General features: G+C 38.5%; 2 protein-coding genes across 3 annotated transcripts; both read left to right on the plus strand.

Annotated features, from left to right (window-relative positions):
- The first annotated feature begins 4,698 nt into the window (after nt 1-4,698).
- LOC109085553 (cyclin P) lies at nt 4,699-10,099 on the plus strand. The gene is made up of 9 exons (XM_042743656.1): nt 4,699-4,853; nt 5,473-5,600; nt 5,758-5,834; nt 6,667-6,836; nt 6,968-7,066; nt 7,658-7,813; nt 7,880-8,038; nt 8,986-9,164; nt 9,477-10,099. The coding sequence occupies exons 1-9, from the start codon at nt 4,803-4,805 to the stop codon at nt 9,652-9,654; spliced, it is 1,197 nt and encodes a 398-aa protein (XP_042599590.1). The 5' UTR covers nt 4,699-4,802; the 3' UTR covers nt 9,655-10,099.
- Nucleotides 10,100-11,628: 1,529 nt separating this feature from the next.
- On the plus strand, nt 11,629-20,339 carry si:ch211-132b12.7 (uncharacterized protein LOC564531 homolog). Of its 2 annotated transcripts, none has more exons than XM_042743654.1 (4): nt 11,629-11,899; nt 13,733-13,933; nt 17,009-17,178; nt 17,536-20,339. In XM_042743654.1, the coding sequence occupies exons 2-4, from the start codon at nt 13,741-13,743 to the stop codon at nt 18,727-18,729; spliced, it is 1,557 nt and encodes a 518-aa protein (XP_042599588.1). In that variant the 5' UTR covers nt 11,629-11,899; nt 13,733-13,740; the 3' UTR covers nt 18,730-20,339. The 2 variants fall into 2 exon arrangements, with proteins under 2 accessions (XP_042599588.1, XP_042599589.1); XM_042743655.1 differs by lacking the exon at nt 11,629-11,899 and adding an exon at nt 14,344-14,583 and having other exon boundaries at nt 13,795-13,933.
- The last annotated feature ends 477 nt before the right edge of the window (nt 20,340-20,816 follow it).

Genomic DNA, 20,816 nt, shown 5'->3' on the forward strand with positions numbered 1-20,816 from the left:
TCTTTATTTTGGGGTGGAGTATCCCTTTAAATATCTGCAAACATATTATGGTATATTTAAGCTTTAGTAGAGTCAAAATCTTTCTTACAGCACATTTAAACATAAATTACCATCCCTCCTCCATAAACTTGCTCATATAGAAAGGTCCTCACTGGTACCAACAGCAGGGCTGAACTGAAGTGCTTCTACAGGTCATAAGTGCATCAAACCTAAAACTTGCTGTCTGCTATAAGCAACCCACTAGGTGTGGAAACAGCCCTTATTGCCTTGACTAAGAGAGACCGCCAGATGGTGCCATTTGCCCATGTCATTAAATAATACATTGCTCCGGACACATGCACACTCTAGTTCACACCACGATGCTCAATTATAGTTTTTAAAAGAAACTCTTGGGTGGAGACATGAGGGGTGAAGATCTAAAATGGCCTGCTTTAGTGCGTTCACCCATTTTTATGTGTGTATATACCTACCTGTAGGACAAATCAGCTTTGAAGTTAAATTATTTAGCAAATTTAACCATCGACTGTTCTGTTCTGAATGTGATGAACAATCACGAATGTCACCATTGATGCTCAGTTTGCTTTTTCAGTGCAGGGGATGCAAACATTGGGGGAATCTTGAAATATTTCATCAAATGCTGAGAATTTTTTTTTTTTTTTTTTTTTGGCTACAGAGTGCTGTTGGGGTATGCTTTGCCTTTAGGACATACATGCAAGTAAATTCTTTTACCAAAAACTGTATGATGTCTGCCTCCTTTACTAACCCAACAGTATGTCAAATTAACTAAGTGGACAGCAGATTTTGAGACACACAGTGTTATTTGGTAAGGGGTGAGTTCAAAAATGTGCACAGTTTTTGTTTTATTGTAGACATTTATACTTTAAACATTTAATTGTTCAAATATATTTGAAATGTCTGTGTTTATATAATTGAGTGCGTTTCAGCAGTGGTCTGGATAATAATGTACAACAGTCATTTTATTTAAGAATGAGGGTTGAGCTTTGGCGTCTTTACAGCTGAAGTACTAGGAAAAAATACAAACCCGATTCCAAAAAAGTTGGGACACTGTACAAATTGTGAGTAAAAAAGGAATGGAATAATTTACAAATTTCATAAACTTATATTGTATTCACAATAGAATATAGATAACATATCAAATGTTGAAAGTGAGGCATTTTGAAATGTCATGCCAAATATTGGCTCATTTTGGATTTCATGAGAGCTACACATTCCACAAAAAAGTTGGGACAGGTAGCAATAAAAGGCCGGAAAGGTTAAATGTACATATAAGGAACAGCTGGAGGACCAATTTGCAACTTATTAGGTCAATTGGCAATATGATTGGGTATAAAATGAGCCTCTCAGAGTGGCAGTGTCTCTCAGAAGTCAAGATGGGCAGAGGATTATCAATTCCCCCAATGCTGCGGCAAAAAATAGTGGAGCAAAATCGGAAAGGAGTTTCTCAGAGAAAAATTGCAAAGAGTTTGAAGTTATCATCATTTACAGTGCATAATATCATCCAAAGATTTAGAGAATCTGGAACAATCTTTGTGCGTAAGGGTCAAGGCCAGAAAACCATACTGGATGCCCGTGATCTTCGGGCCCTTAGACGGCACTGCATCACATACAGGAATGCTACTGTAATGGAAATCACAACATGGGCTCAGGAATACTTCCAGAAAACATTGTCGGTTGAACACAATCCACCGTGCCATTTGCTGTTGCCGGCTAAAACTCTATAGCTCAAAAAAGAAGCCATATCTAAACATGATCCAGAAGCGCAGGTGTGTTTTCTCTGGGCCAAGGCTCATTTAAAATGGACTGTGGCAAAGTGGAAAACTGTTCTGTGGTCAGACGAATCAAAATTTGAAGTTCTTTTTGGAAAACTGGTACGTCATGTCATCCGGACTAAAGAGGACAAGGACAACCCAAGTTGTTATCAGCGCTCAGTTCAAAAGCCTGCATCTCTGATGGTATGGGGTTGCATGAGTGCGTGTGGCATCGGCAGTTTACACATCTGGAAAGGCACCATCAATGCTGAAAGGTATATCCAAGTTCTAGAATAACATATGCTCCCATCCAGACGTCGTCTCTTTCAGGGAAGAACTTGTATTTTCTAACATGACAATGCCAGACCACATACTGCATCAATTACAACATCATGGCTGCGTAGAAGAAGGATCCGGGTACTGAAATGGCCAGCCTGCAGTCCAGATCTTTCACCCATAGAAACATTTGGCGCATCATAAAGAGGAAGATGCGACAAAGACCTAAGACAGTTGAGCAACTAGAAACCTGTATTAGACAAGAATGGGACAACATTCCTATTCCTAAACTTGAGCAACTTGTCTCCTCAGTTCCCCAGACGTTTGCAGACTGTTATAAAAAGAAGAGGGGATGCCACACAGTGGTAAACATGGCCTTGTCCCAACTTTTTTGAGATGTGTTGATGCCATAAAATTTAAAATCAACTTATTTTTCCCTTAAAATGATACATTTTCTCAGTTTAAACATTTGATATGTCATCTATGTTGTATTCTGAATAAAATATTGAAATTTGAAACCTTCTACATCATTGCATTCTGTTTTTATTCACAATTTGTACAGTGTCCCAACTTTTTTGGAATCGGGTTTGTACATTAACTTCTATGATCTCATCATACAGCCCTGGAGTCAAAGATTGAGAACCAGTGCTGCTATTGATTCACAACCAAAGATTTATTTGTATTTTCTTTGGCATGTCAGTCACAGTGCTGATTGCCTATACAACAAACCCCTAAACTACATTACTAACCCCCTACACTAAATCTTAAACCCTAACTTTAAAAAAATAGTTCACCAAAAATGAAACCTCTTTATTCATTTTGGTCACAAAGCATGGTTATGTCATGTCTTTTATACCTGTGTGACAGACTGACTAAAGTGGAAAATAACCGAAGATAATATAAATATGGTCTATTGCAACCAAAACTTTTTGGTTACCAACATTATTCAAAATATCAGCTCATGTGTTCTGTAGAAGGAAGTAAATCATACAGGTTTGTGGCGAAATGAGGGTGAGAAAATGACAATTTTCATTGAGAGTAAACTCTTTGTTTAACCTTAGTTTCCAATAGCGTTGGGCAACACATCTTGGTAGATGGCATTACTACAAGGTCTGACAAGAAAAACGGAATACTGTACCTTTCAACATTTTGTAGAAGTTTTTTTCATTCTTTCTGTTTTGATGACAAAATTCCCAGCACACCACCTCCAAAAATTCCCAACTCAGAACCTGGGTGCTTTGCAGTCATTGAAGAAGCAATGAATCCTAAAGTGAATCAAGACATTTTTCTGGAGAATGTCACAACCGCAGATCATTTCTCCAAGCTTTAGATTGGGTTGGGTGATGCAACAGCATAATGACCCAAAACACAATGAAATAAATAAATGTACTCATGAATGGATGAAAAATAAGGAAATATGTGTTTTCCTGTGTCCTGACCTTAATTCAGTTGAGATGCTGTGACGTAAATGGACCAAGACAATACTGATAAACCAAGACAATACTGATAACAGATTTATGGGGATGGATCCAAAGCTGGTCAGACGTCTGCTACAGGAAACATTTGCTAGAGGTTGAACTGTTGAAGGAGGAACATTGTGAATTATTACTCCACTTATTTGGGGATTACAAAATTACAATTATTTGTTTGATATTAGTTTAGTCAGATTGTGTTTGTCTACATTTTATGAGTAATCAATGCAGAAATCCAGATATTTTTGTAGGATTCATAAACATTCTTGTTGTGGAAATGAACTTGAAATTAATCAGTGCTGATCAGAATACTTTTAACACAATGCACTTTCCATGAATAGCACAGATTTTTAAACATTAACATGATAAAATCTTTGTTTTTCTAGTAACTATTATGGGCCATTCTACAGAATTGGTGCAAACTGCTGTCCCACAACCAAAGCATTTAAGTAATCAAATCTTAGATGTTTACTGAGATCCTTCTATTATCCACTGAAACCTGCAATAGTATTTGTAAAATATTAGTAAGCTTATATATATATATATATATATATATATATATATATATATATATATATATATATATATAAGGAAGTAAACACAATTTGAGTACAGTATTTTAGTATGTTTTGGTAGTGTTTTAGTATGCAAGTTAAAATTCTGTAACGGGTTGTGGTCGCTACCAGTCACTACTGAAGTATGGGATGTTTTGTCAAAAATGAAGTACGTATACTGAATTATTCACAACTAAGATGTTATGATAGTCTTTAGTTCAATGTATATTCAAACTAATGAAAATCAGTATGATCAACTTTTTGCCTTTTACAAAGAAAATTGGATTCAAAATGCATTCAAATTGCCCATGTAGTTTAGATAAATTAACACTTTTATGCTCAATAATATTGACTCCTAGCAGGGATAAGTATATCTTCAATCAAATGTCAGTCATTTTTTATGTATTTGTATATTTTATATGTAAAGGACAGAATTATATTATCTTATTTATTGAATTAATTGATCATAATCATTTAATGTGTTCATTTGGGAATAAGACATACCCTTACCATATATTTGGTTAATGTTCAACTCTGTTTAAAACAACCCAAACACACAGAGTCTCCGGTGACTTGCTTGACAAAGCAAACTTGTGGCACATGGGCGGGGATTAGTGAAGGTACAATTAGTAAGCTTTATTAGTGCCACTGGTGTTAATTAGCTGATGGTACGTGCCAGTGTACAGCTGCAGATTCAGCGTGTGTAGGTAGCTGCAGTGTCCAGGTGAATCATGGCTCGAACTGGGTTTTGTGATTCCAGGCAACTGTTGGACCTCCATATGGTGAGAGTGCATTTAAAATCTCCACTTTAATTCCTAGACCTGCTGTGTAAATTGAATAATTGCCAAAATGTGACCAACAGGCGATTTTGTGCAAGTTCACCAGTATCTGCTGCATTACTATGGATAACTGAACACATACTCAAGTTGACCAAAATATTCAGATTTCATGTGTATTTAGTCATGAGATCAGTTTGAATACTGACCTGGAAGGCAAACTCCCATGGTTTTCTTTCAGAACTTCAGTGCATTCTTAGAACAAGTGGTCAGTGGTTAACATTCCTCGAAGAAACTATTTGTTCTAAATTAAATTGCACAGTTATACCTCAGATGTGAACTTTGAAACTGTTGAAATCAACTTTTTTTTTTAAAGAACCACCATTTCAGAGTCTGTATATTCTGAGTACCCTACAGAATACAAACATGCAAACATTTTATGATTTATTGGTATTTAAAGTTTTTAGCTGTTGTGAAGTAGAGGGACACCACTTGCCACCACAAATGAAGAATGACCCATTCCTGCAGGTCTTTTACATGCATTGAAAACGTGCATTGGCTCTATGTAGTGTTAATGCTTTACAAGCTTATTGTGAATAAATGAAACCATTTTGTTCTTCGAAAGACTGACGACAGACCAGCGCCCCTACGGATGTGGACAAACTCCTGTGTTCATAGGGAGCGCAGGGTGTTTGCTGAAGGAGAGGAGGTGGGACCCGGGCAGCACTACAAACCCGCACAGGAGAGTCGATGGGTAACTAACAGCTGCTCTTATGTCATTGTATGCCAAGGTGTGACTTTGCTACCATTTGTAACCTTCTCTGAGTGTAATGAATAGAAAATCAGCCCATTAGACGGGGGATCTTCAAATCACCCTTCTGCCATCACAGGAGCATTTCTGTTTTTCCTCGGTTCGAAGGATTCCCATATCCGCAGAGGATGGGATCATAATGGACTACGCTCCACAGGATGAGTCAGGACCTTCAGGTAACCTGAGATGGCACTGCTTGAGTTGAGTAGTCCATGATTTGGTACATCATTCTCAGTTTAGTATATTTAAGTCTAGTTACCATTGTAGTATTCTAACAGTACTAATATTTAATCCAATGATGACTATCATCAGGCTAGATATTATTTTAGTTAATGCAAATGCATTGACTGCATGTTGATTTGCTGCATTTATGTGCTTTTAACTAGATGTGTGTTCTGACAAAAATGTGTTTTTACCTTTTGTAAAACTCTATGCTGTGGTAGTTGCTTATTAGCCAGAGTCAAGATCCATCTAAAAGCTGTTATAATAGTGTTGCAAAACCCAGAAGAATAATTCGCCATGGATTCCTTTGAGAGATTCATATGGGTTTTTCTTTTTTTTAAATCGCAAAACCCACAGGAAAATCTCAAGGGAACCAATGGTAAATCAGTCTTCTGGATTTGACATCAGTGCTCCAGCAATCTATATTCGGCACCCTAAATCTAACTTGGATCCCTGCAATTTAAGATTCTGCTCTGATTTTTATTTTATTTTTGATGCATAATTCATGTCTGTAGCACAAACAGTGTTCCCTAAAGTTTAATTTCTACACTGCAAGAAGAAATTTGAACTTTCTGGCAGGTATATTATCTGTTGAGTTTACGGATGATACTTTAACTCTAAAATGACATGCAATGCAAAGCCTAATAATAATATAAAAAGCCAATACAGAAAATTCCATCACATTAACCACATTTAGTTTTAAACAAACTGATATTACACTGAAATCCAGAAAACATTTTATAGTCTTTCAGTAACCTGTTTATTATTCTTGTGCAACAATGCTAGATGTCTATGAAGAGGAGGCTTTGCTGAAATATCTGAACAGGTTGCCAGGTCCACCTAGTCTGCGGGAACTGATGCCCGAGCTTCTGCGCAGAGAAGTGGAAGTAGCCATCAGTAAGCTGGGGCTCCTCTATGACAAGACCTACGCATGGGACATCTTTTCAGACATGATGGTAAGGATGACATGCAAAAGGAGTGTGTGTGTGTATGTATGTATGTATAAAAATGAATGAATATTTATTTATATATATATATATTTTTTTTTTGCCGCCATTGTGGTCATGTTTGTTTCCTCTGTTTGCAGAGAAGTCAGCTACTGTGCACTCTCCCAAACGCTGACCTGCCCAAGCATTTCAGTGACACTACGAGAGCTATCTTGGTGGACTGGATAATTCAAGTCCATGTAAGTGCAATATTCAGATTTGTTTGTTTCATTTCTGATCGTGAGTGGCTATGACTGAAGAGGAGTTAGCAAAGTTATCCCAAGAAAGTTAAAAGTTTGGAATTTTTTTTCATATACATTTTAATTTTTGCTCACCATGACTGAATTAGTATTTGATAAAATAAACTGTAATATTGTGAAATGCAGTTTAAAATAGGTCTTTTTTAATGTATTTTAAAATGCAACTTAATTTAATTTGTCCTTGCTGAATAAGGATTTATGAGTCCTTTAAGTAGTGTTTCATGGTTTCCACATTAAGCAGCACAATTTTTTTTTCAACATTAATAAGAAATGTTTCTTAAACACGGTTCTTAAATGATTTCTGAAAGATCATGTGACACTGAAGACTGGAGTAATGGGTGTTGAAATTTACCAAAAAAAAAGCACTTCATGATTGTTTAGTGTTTTTAATCAAATGCAGCCTTGGTTTTTTTAAGTCTTAATTAGTAACTTTTGACCAGTACTGCATTATGCTAAATATTTAATTTTTGTTTGAATAAGGTGTTATCGCAGTCTCTTTGAATTTGTAAAGGATGCTTGTTTTCACTGCAGGAAGTGTTCCAGTTCTCGGAGGAAACGTTGTGTCTGGCAGTACACCTCTTGAATCGAGCACTAAGGCTTATCAAAGTGTCCATCTCTGGCCTGCAGCTACTGGGTGTGGTTTGTCTTTTTCTGGCTGCTAAAAAAGAGGAATGTCTGTTACCAGAGGTACTGGAGTATTTAAACAAATGTTTAATGTATACTTGACACTCTTAACATGGTAATGTTTGTCAGGTGTCAGAGCTCTGCTATCTGATGGAAAACGCCTACAGTAAGAAACAACTGCTGCGGATGGAGAGGAGGGTTTTAACTGGGCTCAAGTTTGATCTCTATCACTGTCCCCCTCTTCATTTTCTTCTCATCTCTGCTTCCATCGCACGCTGCAGTGACAAGGTCAGTTAACTTCCCTTGTGTAAAGTACACGTCAGCGTACTTTATTACAGATGTTTCAAAATATATACTTAATTGTGAACTGAATGTAATGTTTTTGGATGCTGCATGCTATTTTCAATAAAATGAAAATTCTACTACTTTCCTCAAGTACATATATGTAGTTTTATAATCAGTCTTTAAAATGATTTAAAGAAAAAACATGACTTTTTTTCCTTCTAATTTGTTTATGGTATGTATTTGTATAATGTATTTTTTGTTCCCTGTGCAATGACGGGTCTAATGTTAAAAATAAAAAAAAAAAAAAAAAAAAAAAAAAATATTTATTTATTTGATTATTGGAATTTTTTTTAATGCCTGATGAAGGTCATGGAAGCTTTAATGTTGTTGGTTAATATTTTAATACATTTGCAAGTGCGGACAGTATGTAGGATTTATTGTTTTGTTTTGAAGTTGGACCTCTTCCCTTTTTTTTTTTGGTCGTTTTTCCTACGCACCTATCAATTACTTGCAGGTGTGCGAGGGTGATTATGGAAATTTAAAAATAGAAATTCTGAGTTTTTTTTTATAAAGAGAATGATGGTAACCAAACAGTTGAATAAAGTTTATTTATTTTTCATACTTTGGAAGTCAGTGGCTACCGGCAACTGTTTGGTACGATCAATCTTCAAAATATCATCTTGTGTTCTACAGAAGGACGCTGGTCATGCATGTTTGGAGCAACAGGGAGAGTAAACAAAACTGTTCATTTTTGGGTGAACTATCCCTTTATGCTGCCTTTTGTTTCACTATTACATTATCTGCAAGTACCAGTGTTTCAAATACTTATAAAGTTTGAAGTACACTTTAAAAAAAAAAAAAAAAATAAAAAAAAAAAAACACAGGAAATGCCCGTATATGCTTTCCATTTTATTTGTATTAAAATATGGCCTTAAATCGTGTCTGTTCAGGTGGTCTGGATGGCACGATACCTGTTGGAGCTCTCACTGTTGGAGGGGCAGTGTGTGGTGTATCTGGCCGCCCAGCTGGCAGGTGCTGCCCTCCGTCTGGCCCGCAGTATCCTGCAGGAAGCTCCTTCTCCTGATGGAGAGATGGCCTGGTGCATTGCCTCTAGTATCCACATAGGAAGGTCAGAACAAGTAGCTCTGTAGTACTGATTTCTTTAGAATTCTGAGTGTTTGAGATTTTCCTTTATATTCTGTTGAAAAGGACTCTCACAGTGACCCCTAAAGATCTTTATCAGTCAGAAGTTTGGATTTTTTTTTAATGGGTTTTTGATAAGTCATGACTGCACTTATTTGATCAGACAGAAAATATTATTTACAATAACCTCAAAGGTTATCTCGTATTATCCACAATTTAAAAAGTAATGTTGAAACTGATTTGAGAAATAGCTCCTCCTCTATTCTTATTGTATTTCCTCCCACTATCTCTTATGCAGTGAAGCAGCTCTCCTCAGTATAATGCAGATGATGGCCATGGCAGCAGCGAGAGCACATGCTCGTGAGACCCGAGCCACTTTCATCAAGTACTCCACTATACAAACCCTTCATGTCAGCATGCACCCTGCCCTGAAAGCCGCCCCTGGTCTACTGGGCCTGTCCTGCCCTCAGACGTGACTCTCTCTCAACACCAGTGACGAGGCCAAATGGGGCTGCATGACACTGCTACTCCAGGGAGGGAAAGAAACGCTGAATATGGCCAGTCAGGAGGATTGTGTTGCACTGGAAATCAGTGTTTGTACTGAATTGTGTTCTGTAACTTTTTATAGTTGTCTTAAGTCAATGAATGTAAAACAAAAAAGAAAAGTGTATTTATGTCTTTGTAGCTTTTAAGTGTTTATCAATGCTATGGTGACAAATTTATATACTGGAATATGGTGTCTTATGAAATTAAAGCACTTTGAAACATTTACTGTTAAGTGTTTTTGCAATGTGATTTCCAAGTATATTTTAAGATTGTGAAAAATAAAAATGATCTGTCTACAGGAACTGCAATGGAGATTCTATTTCTTTTTACACAATGTATTAAACCTTAGGTTTTTTTTTTTTTTTATTTCCTTTTTTCTTTCACGCACATGCTTCTGGACGCACTCTCAGCTTGGGCATCATGTTCAAGGTTGCCAGATCTGTATGTTCATATCTGATTAAATGGAATCTTACTTTACATAATCCCCCACCAGTTGTAGGCTAGGTCTATTACATAAGGTACATGACACCCTGTAAAGGTTAGATTTAATACATTAAAAAAAAGATTCTACATTATGTGCAAAATCGCGACAAGTACCTTACGTCGGAAAATATGGACTTGGCAACTCAGTTGTGTATTTCTTTATGACGTCACCTGAAGAGAGCGCAGTTTATCTTTGGCCGTCTGTGCACAGTACCGAACATGTGCGCGCAGCTCCTCTGCTCTCCTCCTCACATGTCCGCGCACACCCGCGCTGCCGATTGGCTGACGGGAGCGCGCTGCGTCATTCCGCGCTGCGAGAACCACGTGGCGCTGTAGTAGAACAGCTGACCTCGCGAGCGCTGGCACATTTCACAGGCGCGTGTGAGACTAGAAGCTCTCACGGAACGAAGCGTTAGCGTTCCCCCCGTGCGCCTTGAGTTCTCCGTAGTTTTGCTCCATAGTTTAGTCTGACTCGCATATTTCTTTGGCTGCCATTATGTTTAACACATTGCACTCTTATCGTTTTCATTCATTTATAATGATGGCCGGAATGTTAATTAGTAATCTAAATACACTCATAAAAAAATCGTTATGATAATGTATTGGTTCTTAACAGCAACAACTAGATAACTACAGGCTTTTGATATGGTATATTTGATATGGATATTTATTTCTACATTTTAATTGTGTTAATGTAAAATCTTTGTAGAATTATTGCATTTTGACTAGCCTGCGTTGTTCGGATCGGATAAACATAAAATATAACTGCAAGCACGTGCAATAAAGATAATTGAACATTTAATGGAAAAAACAACAAAAACAAAATATTATGCTAAGCTGCAAGCAGGGGCATCAGACGGGGGGCAATAGTGGAAATGGCGAGGAGTGATATACTGATTATTATTAATATAGGATTGATAAGGTGTTGTGTTGTTAGGGGCCCATCCCCTTGGTTGTGTGACCTGGGCCCAACATTTGGTGCTACGCCCCTGACTTCAAACCTAAAACCTTCTGGTGTCCACTCTACTTTGTCTTTGGTCATATTGCATTGAATTAGCAGCATCCAGTCTGACTTGACTGACACCAACTGACATAAAACATGAACGCTGTAAGTGTTAACTGGTCATGTGCTTCCTGTATTTGACTCAACAGATAGTCAGTGGTCAGGATTACAAAATAGCTAACACATGGACAGCCAAACGCAGTCACACTTAATGCGTGATTTCTTCGCCACTCCTCCTGTTGTTATGTTTCGTGTCCGTTCAGTCGCGTCCAGACCGTCTCGTTCCTCCTCTCCACGTGCCTGATCACAGGATTGGCCATGCCACTTATTCCCTTGCGTCACTCGTGTTTGGGGCGGGATTACGTGGAATCTCTTTACCGCTATTGGTCCAATGGCGTGCCAACCACCCAAACGGGCGTGTCCCAAGCATGCGGGGCGGGGCTTACTGCAGGTGGAGTTGTCAGTCTGCAATTTTGAAGAAGGGGCTGGAGGAGGATAAACAACCCGAGCTGGAAACGATCAGAAAAAGTGCAAGCAAAAGTAATGTGGCTCGGTCACGCTGGGGGGTCTTCCTTGTCGGCGAGATGACGGGAGGTGCAGATTGCCCCTGGACAGGTAGTTAGGAGTGTGTGCTCCCCTGGACGGAGAAGAGCCGAATACTCGGGACCAGGATCAGTGTTGTACACAAGGTAGGCAATGCTGATGTGATATTCAGATTATACTCACCCTGCGAACAAACGCTGTCTTGTGCTCTGTAGCTGCTTATCTTTCCCCATCTGCACTGACAGGTTATCTGTCTTTGACGGGATATCGCAAGATCTATCGTTATTTGCACGTAAATGTTGTCTATGCAGGTGGTAAAGCAAGTTATTTGTGGTGTCAACAGGAGGAAGTAGAGACTGAGCTCTGCTGTTGTTGTAGTATTACATAACAGTCAGGGAAGGGAGGGCTCAGAGCTCCATGTGTGTTTAAGTTTGTCTAAATAAGTAACCTTCCTCCTGGCAGGACAATTCATGCCACAGACCTACCAAGAACTAGTCTATGAAATATTCGGTGAGACCTTCTGTGCTCATGATACTTTATTATTACGTATATATTAAAAGGACAGCTGACAGTGTAATATATTCGGAGACAGTTACATGAGATACAGTAACAAAATAATTAAAGCTTCCTTTAGAAGATTTTAGAAAAAAATGTTGTCGACTGAAAAAAAAAAAAAAAAAAAAAAAAAACACTAAAGCAAAACGAAGGGCTAAAATCATTGTAACCATACAATATGTGGCTTATTGCTTTCATAGAACGGATGGAATAGCATTATGACGGAATAGCACAATTAAATAATAAAATGATGATAGTGAGAATGAACAACGAATGAGTTCCTACAGTAAGTTTGAAAAATATAAACATTATATACAATATATACATTTGGTGCTTTCAAGTTTTATGTATGTATTTATTTTTGTCATAACTATGCCATGATGGCATACATATATATATATATATATATATATATATATATATATATATATATATATATATATATATATATATATTAAAAAATAGGGCTATAAAATGGAGTGGAATGGATTTTGACAAGAGATCACATGGCAAACGTTCCAGAATTCATGAGTGTTTAATGAGCAAAGATGGCAGGATTTACCAGTATTTATCAGACGTTTACAGCAGCAAGCACAATTAATCCAATCAGAAATTAGAGTTTGATGTATTTGATCTGTTGTTAAAGTGTCTTTGACCTTTTATAAAACGCCTTTTATGTGCACTAATATGTTGGTAAAAAAAAAAAAAAAAACCTCAAACTATCATGAAGTACTCCACATGTCTAAATTGTTGGTCAATGAGAATATATATATATTTTTTTCACTTGTAGAGTCCCTTGCTCAAGTGTTTGTCATGTGTTTTGCTTTTTAAATTGAAAAGATGATTAATACGTGAAACACATAGCACAGGCTGGGGATGGCAATAAACAATTGTGTATTAGCAAATTGTACATATATGTATGTGTATAGTCACTTAATGTTCAGGCGTGTTTTGTGTTCTCTTTGTGCCTTACAGTCATTTTTTTTTTGTACAGCAGCTCTGAATACACTGTAATTCTCATGACATAAAAAGCTTGACTCTTGAAAAAAAAAGACTTGTGACACAATGTGTGACTTATGTTTTGAATTTACATGCATTTTCTGTAGAATAATTATTCTTCTAATCTTTAAGCAGCTCACAGAAGACAATATACAAATGTTTTTTTCTTGGGTTTGTAAATATTACTTGCCAAAAAAATAAAACATCTCTCTGTTAGAAAAACATTTAAAGATAATTTTGATGTTTGCCCTTTGTTGGCATAAATGAACCATTTTGCAGTTAAACTCTTCAGTTTATCAGTGCTACTGATCAAACATGTTTGTATGTAAGGACCTTGAGAACTAACTCCATGACCCATGTTAGAAATCAGTAAATATATTGTGCATGAGGCCACTGTCTGCCCAGCTGTATCTCTCTGCTTTCAGGGCCAGGGATGCCCAAGGAACCAAGTGGAGATGACCAAAGGTGTGAAGGGGATAGGGAACACACCTCCCGTCCAGCAAGTAAAAATGCTAAAGACAAAAGCAACAGCGCCGCCCTTTTGGCCTCTAGAGCAAGAGCACACACTGAACAGGAAACAAATGGACGTGACTCGCGCTGCTCTGAGAAAGACTCTGGTTACTCGGGTGAGTATTGATTGACAGTCCTACTGTTATATTCACTCCCAAAGAGACTCAGTTCACACTATTTTTTTACTATGATCACAAACAATACAGTTTGCTCAAAAGTGTATTAAGAACAACTATTGTCTCAACATACAATATAAACAAAACCACAAATCAATCCCTCCCCAGGTTTCTGTGAATGTCTGAATTTCTGATTTTCATTACCATTCAATTTAGTATATACTTTGTCACTGAATCAATCTCACCTGGTAGTCGAAAGATCTGGCAATTGGAATGACTCCTGTAGCGAATTCTCTGTAAAGAAAATCCATCCAAAAAGCAACAAGTATAATTCTACACTAGTGGTGAGAGTAATCCAGTAGGGCCCTGGTATAATTCTTTTTCCATGTTCCGCTCCATTTTGCACACAGCCGGGTCCTCACAGCATTCAAAGTATACTGAAGCACGGATGGATGAGTTCGACATGTATGTAATACCACCTTCTGGACTCGTTCTGTCTCAACATTCACCTCGCGCCTGCGCTGTTGTTCGCAGACACATAAAGGCCAAAGTATACTCCGGCCGTCCGTGTTCTGGGGCGGTCCTTGCACCGTCTGTGTGACATAATTTTGGATGATGTCAGGATGTCACGCTTATGTCGTTCCAAACCCGTAAGACCTTTATTCATCTTCAGAACACAAATTGAGATATTTTTGATGAAATCCGAGAGCCTTGTGACAGCAACACAAATTACACGTTCAAGGCCCAGAAAGGTAGTAAGGACATTGTTAAAATAGTCCATGTGACTAGAGCCCGACTGATATGGGTTTTTTGGGGGCCGATGCCGATACTGATATTAGGGAGTAAAAAAAGTTAGATATCGATAAAAACTTTTGGTTTATGATATGAAGAGTTTATTTGCAAAAACTGATAAACGCAACTTTCAAAAAAATTGGCATGCATTATTCTCCAAATATAGCGCGATCTGAACCCTAAACGCATTTTGTCAAAAAAGCCGGTATTCTCCACTTTTAAGGCAGCTTAAAGGGTTAGTTCACCCAAAAATGAAAATTGGCTTGTGTTTTACTGACCCTCGAAGCATCCTAGGTGTATATGACTTTCTTCTTTGAGACGAATCCAGTCAGAGTTATATTAAAAATGATCCTGGCTATTCCAAGTTATATCGTTGTAGTCAGTGGGTGTTGCAGTTGAACAGTCCACATGTCGTCAAATAAAGCTCGCTCATTCATAATAAAACGTGCCACAGATGGCTCTGGGGGATGAATAAAGGCCCCCTGTAGTGAATCCATGTGTTTTTGTAAGAAAAAATATCCATATTTTCAAACATAATAATCACTTTTCTCTCACTTCTGTTATCTGTCATATGCGAATCCATATTGCGGATGACGCAGCACGTAATATGTGCAGCGCACGCGCGCCTCTGAGATATGCTAGTCTTGCATGTTTGTTTATAGGAGCAAAAGAAGCAAAGTTTCGTTACTTTAGCAAAGGAAAACCAGTCTCCATTTGACTTATATCGAAATCCTCCGACGTTTTTCTTTACAAATCCTCGGTTTGTACTTCTAATTTGTAACTGGCGTTTTGTTTTGTTCTTTTTCTGCATTCATCACTAATCATGCAACGCCGTGCATCTTACGTCATCCACCGGAACTGCTTCAGTGTATGAGAGTCAGCGGAAGTGAGAGAAAAGTGTTTATTATGTTTGAAATATGGGTATTTTTCTTACAAAAACACATGGATTCGCTACAGGGGGCCTTTATTCATTCACCGGAGCCATCTGTGCCACGTTTTATTATGAATGCGCAAGCTTTATTTAACAACTTGTGGACTGTTCAACTGCAACACCCGCTGACTACGACGATATAGCTTGGAATAGCCAGGATCATTTTTAATAGAACTCCGACTAGATTCGTCTGAAAGAAGAAAGTCATATACACCTAGGATGCTTCGAGGGTGAGTAAAACACAAGATAATTTTCATTTTTGGGTGAACTAACCCTTTAAGTTAACATTTTACTGTAGAAGTCAACAAAGCGCCCTTGTTGTTTGTGAACAGAAGCCGATAAGTCCATTTTAGTGAATCGGTGTGCTGTATTCAGGTCAGGTGACAAGGCTGCCAGTGACTTTGAAAAGACGTGCTAGCTGAGAGGAGTTTTGTCAAAGCTGACTGATCCAGGATGGATATTTTCAACGAACTTGATGAACCCGTTCTTCTTCAGGGTGTAAAAGGAAAATAAAAGCCGAAACTTTTTCACGGTACCTTGCAAAAGCAGCAACATACTTTCAGTGAACTTTAATTTTGTAAGTTACCTGTAGGCCTGTTTGTTTAAGTTATTATTACTTAATCCAAAAAACCACCTGCAGTTTGATTGATATTGGAATGCACAATAAAAAAACATTATTTCTGAAAATAAATAAAAATGGAGTTATCCGTTTTTGCAAATGAACTCTTCATATATCGGCCGGTATTCTTCATGTGTATATTATATTACTCTCCATTCATGTGTCCAAACTTTTGACTGGTACTGTATATAGAATACAGTATATACATAGAATATATATACATAAACACATTTTAATAATAATAAAAAGAAAAAGTTTTTTTCACAAATTCTGTGTTGTGTATTTTCTGGTAATCAAATTAACATGCAGAACTTGAGAATTCGTATTTAAAGAGTCTTTTTGCAGTTTAATATGCACAGACACTAGTATATTGCGATTTGATTTAAGTGTTTTGACCTGTTTTGTATTTATTTGGCAAAAATATGACAAATTCTGTGTTATACAGTAAATTCCATTTTTATGACTGGATGACGTGGAAATCATAGGGTTCTACTAATGTATCAAACAAATATGATAAGCTCATTGTTAAAGTAAAAGACAGAGACATTGTGTGTTTACTTTCTAGCATTGAGTCTTACTAACTAAGTGACAATGTAGTATTAAATCACCATTCAACCTCTTGCTTTTGTATTTCTCTTTCTTTGTTTCCCATCCTTCCTCTTGCATTTTCCTTTTCTTTTTTTCTGTTCCATCCAATGCCCTTTCTCCTCCCACTGCTCTCTTTCTTTCTCAGACACTGGCTCAGACTCCTTGCAGACTGATGCAGATGACCAGCAGAGCAGTGTGAATGAGCCTCAGGTCCGCAAGGGTTTGGGTGGGTTGGAGCAGGGAAGCCACTTACTGGTGTCCGGGACGCCTGAACTCACCCCTATATTCATCATTAAGAATGTGGTGTTGAAGCAGGTGAGTCAATCCTTAGACACTTTTAAGTTTCATTTTTATTGTATGTAGAAAGTAGACAACAAGGCAGCCCATTATATTTTAAACCAAATCCAAAGATAAAATGAATTAGGCAGAGGTATAAAGAAAGCAGAATGACGTGTGGCATTGAAACACATGGTAAGAGGTGTCTGAAGGTCCTAAGTGCTAGTGATGAACGGAGTGGAAGTGAGTCACATAGAAAAGAACACCATCTACTAAATAAGACATTGCTGTGAAATGTGCTACAAAAGGCACCTCATTTACTTCTGATTTCTTGATGTCAAACTGCTCTGTACAAGAAGGAATTCTGTCTCTTCTCCTCTTTTTATTTTTCCCAAGCCTGGACAGTCTGGTCAGGACCACATCCTTCCTTCCTCTCTGCCATGGGATGGAGGTGCTACAAGCAGTCAGGGTCCCACCCACGTCCTCTTGCTGCAGCAGCCTGGCATCAATCAAAGTGCCCCATTCCACATCCTCAAACCCCAGCCACAGAGATCCGAAAGCAAGGGTGTAAAGAAGAGCAAAAACACTTACCTCCCCATCCTAAACTCCTACCCTCGAATAGCACCTCACCCAAGTAAGAAAACCCCAGAGAAACCAACGGCCAGTAGAGGAAGTAACACAGAGGAGCACAGCCTGAGTAAGAGAGTATGCACAGAGGAGAAGAGAGACGAGGTATCCACAACCACGCAAGCGCCCAAGCAGCATCTGCACAAACAGCCAGAGAACAACTTGCTGTTGCAATCTCATTCCCTCCCACTGTCTGCAGGACGTGAGACACTTTCTGGCTCTCACCAGCACCAGAGCCCCTGCCGCCCATCTAGTCCCTCTGCCTCCCTCAACGTGAGCTCTCCATCCATCTCAAGCACTCAGACGCTTTCCCCACCCTCTTCCAATGACCTCATCCAGGGCAGAAAAGAGCCCCATAAGCATTGCCCAGAACCGAATAGCAGCTCTGGCAAAGGGTCAAACAACCTCAAAGGGACAGCACGGCAGCGTCGCTTCCTCAACACAGTGGAGATTCTGAGCCAGCTGGGACTACTAGACATCACCTTAAGGACGCAGGATCTGCTGCGGCAAAATGCGGCCACCGAACGAGACATAGCCCAGCTCCGCCAACATGCCCATCTGCTTTTCCAGGCCGCCCAAGCAGGTGCTGATGCTCCGGCTGCCTGGGAGAAGCTCCAACAGGTCATGGCTGAGTCTGGGCACTATCCCAGCCTCAAGTGCCTACCTACAGACAGCAGCAATGGAGGGTCTCAATCAAAAGTAGAAGTCGAGGCAGCCACCAGCACCAAACCTGATACTCCTGTGGTGTACAGATATGGACTTAATGGCACTGAAGAGGTGGCGCCCCCCTCTCCTCTTCTAGCTCCAAATCCAGATGCAGAATGGCAGTCAACAGGTCAATACGATTTTGTCAGTTATAACACCACCACTTCAGAGCAAATCAGAGCTTATAGAGGAACCGTGAGTCCACCAGATGATCCCATAATGCCTCCAGACAGCTCTACACATGGAAACCTACTTTAGACTGCACCCAGAAACCTGCTAAGCACTGGGCCTTTACAGCATAGAAACAGCAAGGGAGACTACAAGATACTTTCATGAACATCTCAAACATGATTTCAGAGATGTTATCATTTCCCAATATTCTCCACGGTAACTCAGGGCTGTGCTCAAGGACAGTGTCTTGACTGCGCAGCGTGCCATCTTCCTGTCTGTCACATTTCTACTCATCTGCATCTACAAACACCCAAAGTGTCTGATGAGAGCTATATGGAATTAAACACACATGCTACAGACTGCCACTCATCTATCTGCATCAGCTACCCTGCCCCATAATAGAATCAACAAGCAACTTCAGGTTTTCATGCATAGTCGATCACAGAGTAATCAAAAATGACTGCCTGTTTCCTACTTTATGTTGATTTATATTAGAGACTAGTTGAATAATTTGCAGTTGTTGTCACAGTTTGTAGCATGTAGTGTTTCTGAAGAACATGACTGGGAATGGTATTTTGCAAAAATGTGGTAATAATTAGTGATGAGATCCCCTCTGTGAGGCCTTGTTGCTTAAAGAAAAGAAGAATAGTGCATAAAGGGCCCGAAAAGTCCACACATGCAAAGACTAAGAACAGTGTAAGAATTCTTCCCACAGTGGTCTTGCTAAAGTCCATGGAGCTTATGTTCTTCTATGCAGTGCGCACCTCATTAATCTCATTGCATTGATCTGCTTGCTTTACGTCTTCATCTTTGACCATGGACCAAGACACCCATTACTCAAGCCTTTTGAATTGGGTTCAATGAGATGAAGGGTCAAATTTAAGTGTTTATATGAGCTGTATTTCCCATTCATTTGATCACAGATCATGACGTCTTTGTGAGCTTTCTTGTGTTAATAGTGTTTTGTGCCAGCCTTAATGTATTCTGCAACATCTTTACATTTCTTCCCCAATTCTCTAGTAAAGCACCAAGCTTTTTGACACATTTTTTGATACTCTTGACATGACGCTAATATATTATTTGTTGTTGTTTGTGGTATGTTTCCTTTTATTTACTTACTGAGTATTTTTGAGTAACAGAAGTTGTATATGAATTGGTTTGTGTCTAAAGAAGCCGTCAGGCCCACACAGAGATTTTACAGAATTCTGCTGTCACTCACAAAATTGTGCATATTCATCATTGTATATTTGTTTATGAAATAGTTTGGATAATTTGATTAGGGTTCCAGAGTTTAGTACTTTATAGGTTAACACGTTTTAAGTTTTAGTAGAGCAGATTTATAGATATTTAGAAAGCTCTGCAGATTCCACTTGGGCAAGATTGTTTAATAACCTTAGAGTTCTTCTTTGTGACTGATTTTTTTCTTTCTGTTTGTACACAGCAATGATCTTAAGTCCAAATAAGGAGGGATGTACAGGAGGGATGTTCTGAGCTGTGTCTGTGTGTGTGTGTGTGTGTGTGTGTGTGTGTGTTTGATGGCCTGTGGAAGCGATGAATGGCATGCTATGACATGATCGATATTTGATCGATATCTGCCCATGTAGCAGCACAAGAAGTACAGTACGTGATGCAATTCTAATGCATTTTAAGAATGATTGTGTAAGCTATACTCTGACATAAAGTGATATCAAACAGAAGATGAAAGTGTGTGTCTAAGTGTATGATACTTTCAGTGTTTCCACGCAGAATGTTTGCTGAAGACAGAATCACCATAAACGTTACACTAGTACACTACATGCAGATGCAAATAAAAAGCTTCATTAAAAGGCCTTTGGTGTGTTTGTACATACATTAAATGCCACATTTGTTGAAAATGTATACACATGGTCCTGCTTTGATCCTGCTTGGTCCTTTTCTAAACAGAGATGGAGTTTTCAGGTTCACATGACTTTTTTTTTTTCCTACCTGAAGAGCTCATCAGTTGTTGTGGTCTTAGATAAAAGACACATTAACACTTTGCATGCAACTCACATTAATCAAAAGTGGTCTTATCTGCATTAACAGTTACTTAACATGATAAATCTATTGAAATTCTAAGGATTAGACTTTTTGCAAGGACCTGTGATTTGAAAAATTATCACTATAGAGAGAGAATGGCATTTTTTTTTTATTTA

The sequence above is a fragment of the Cyprinus carpio genome, chromosome B18, assembly GCF_018340385.1.
Source record: "Cyprinus carpio isolate SPL01 chromosome B18, ASM1834038v1, whole genome shotgun sequence".
Lineage (NCBI taxonomy): Eukaryota > Metazoa > Chordata > Actinopteri > Cypriniformes > Cyprinidae > Cyprinus > Cyprinus carpio.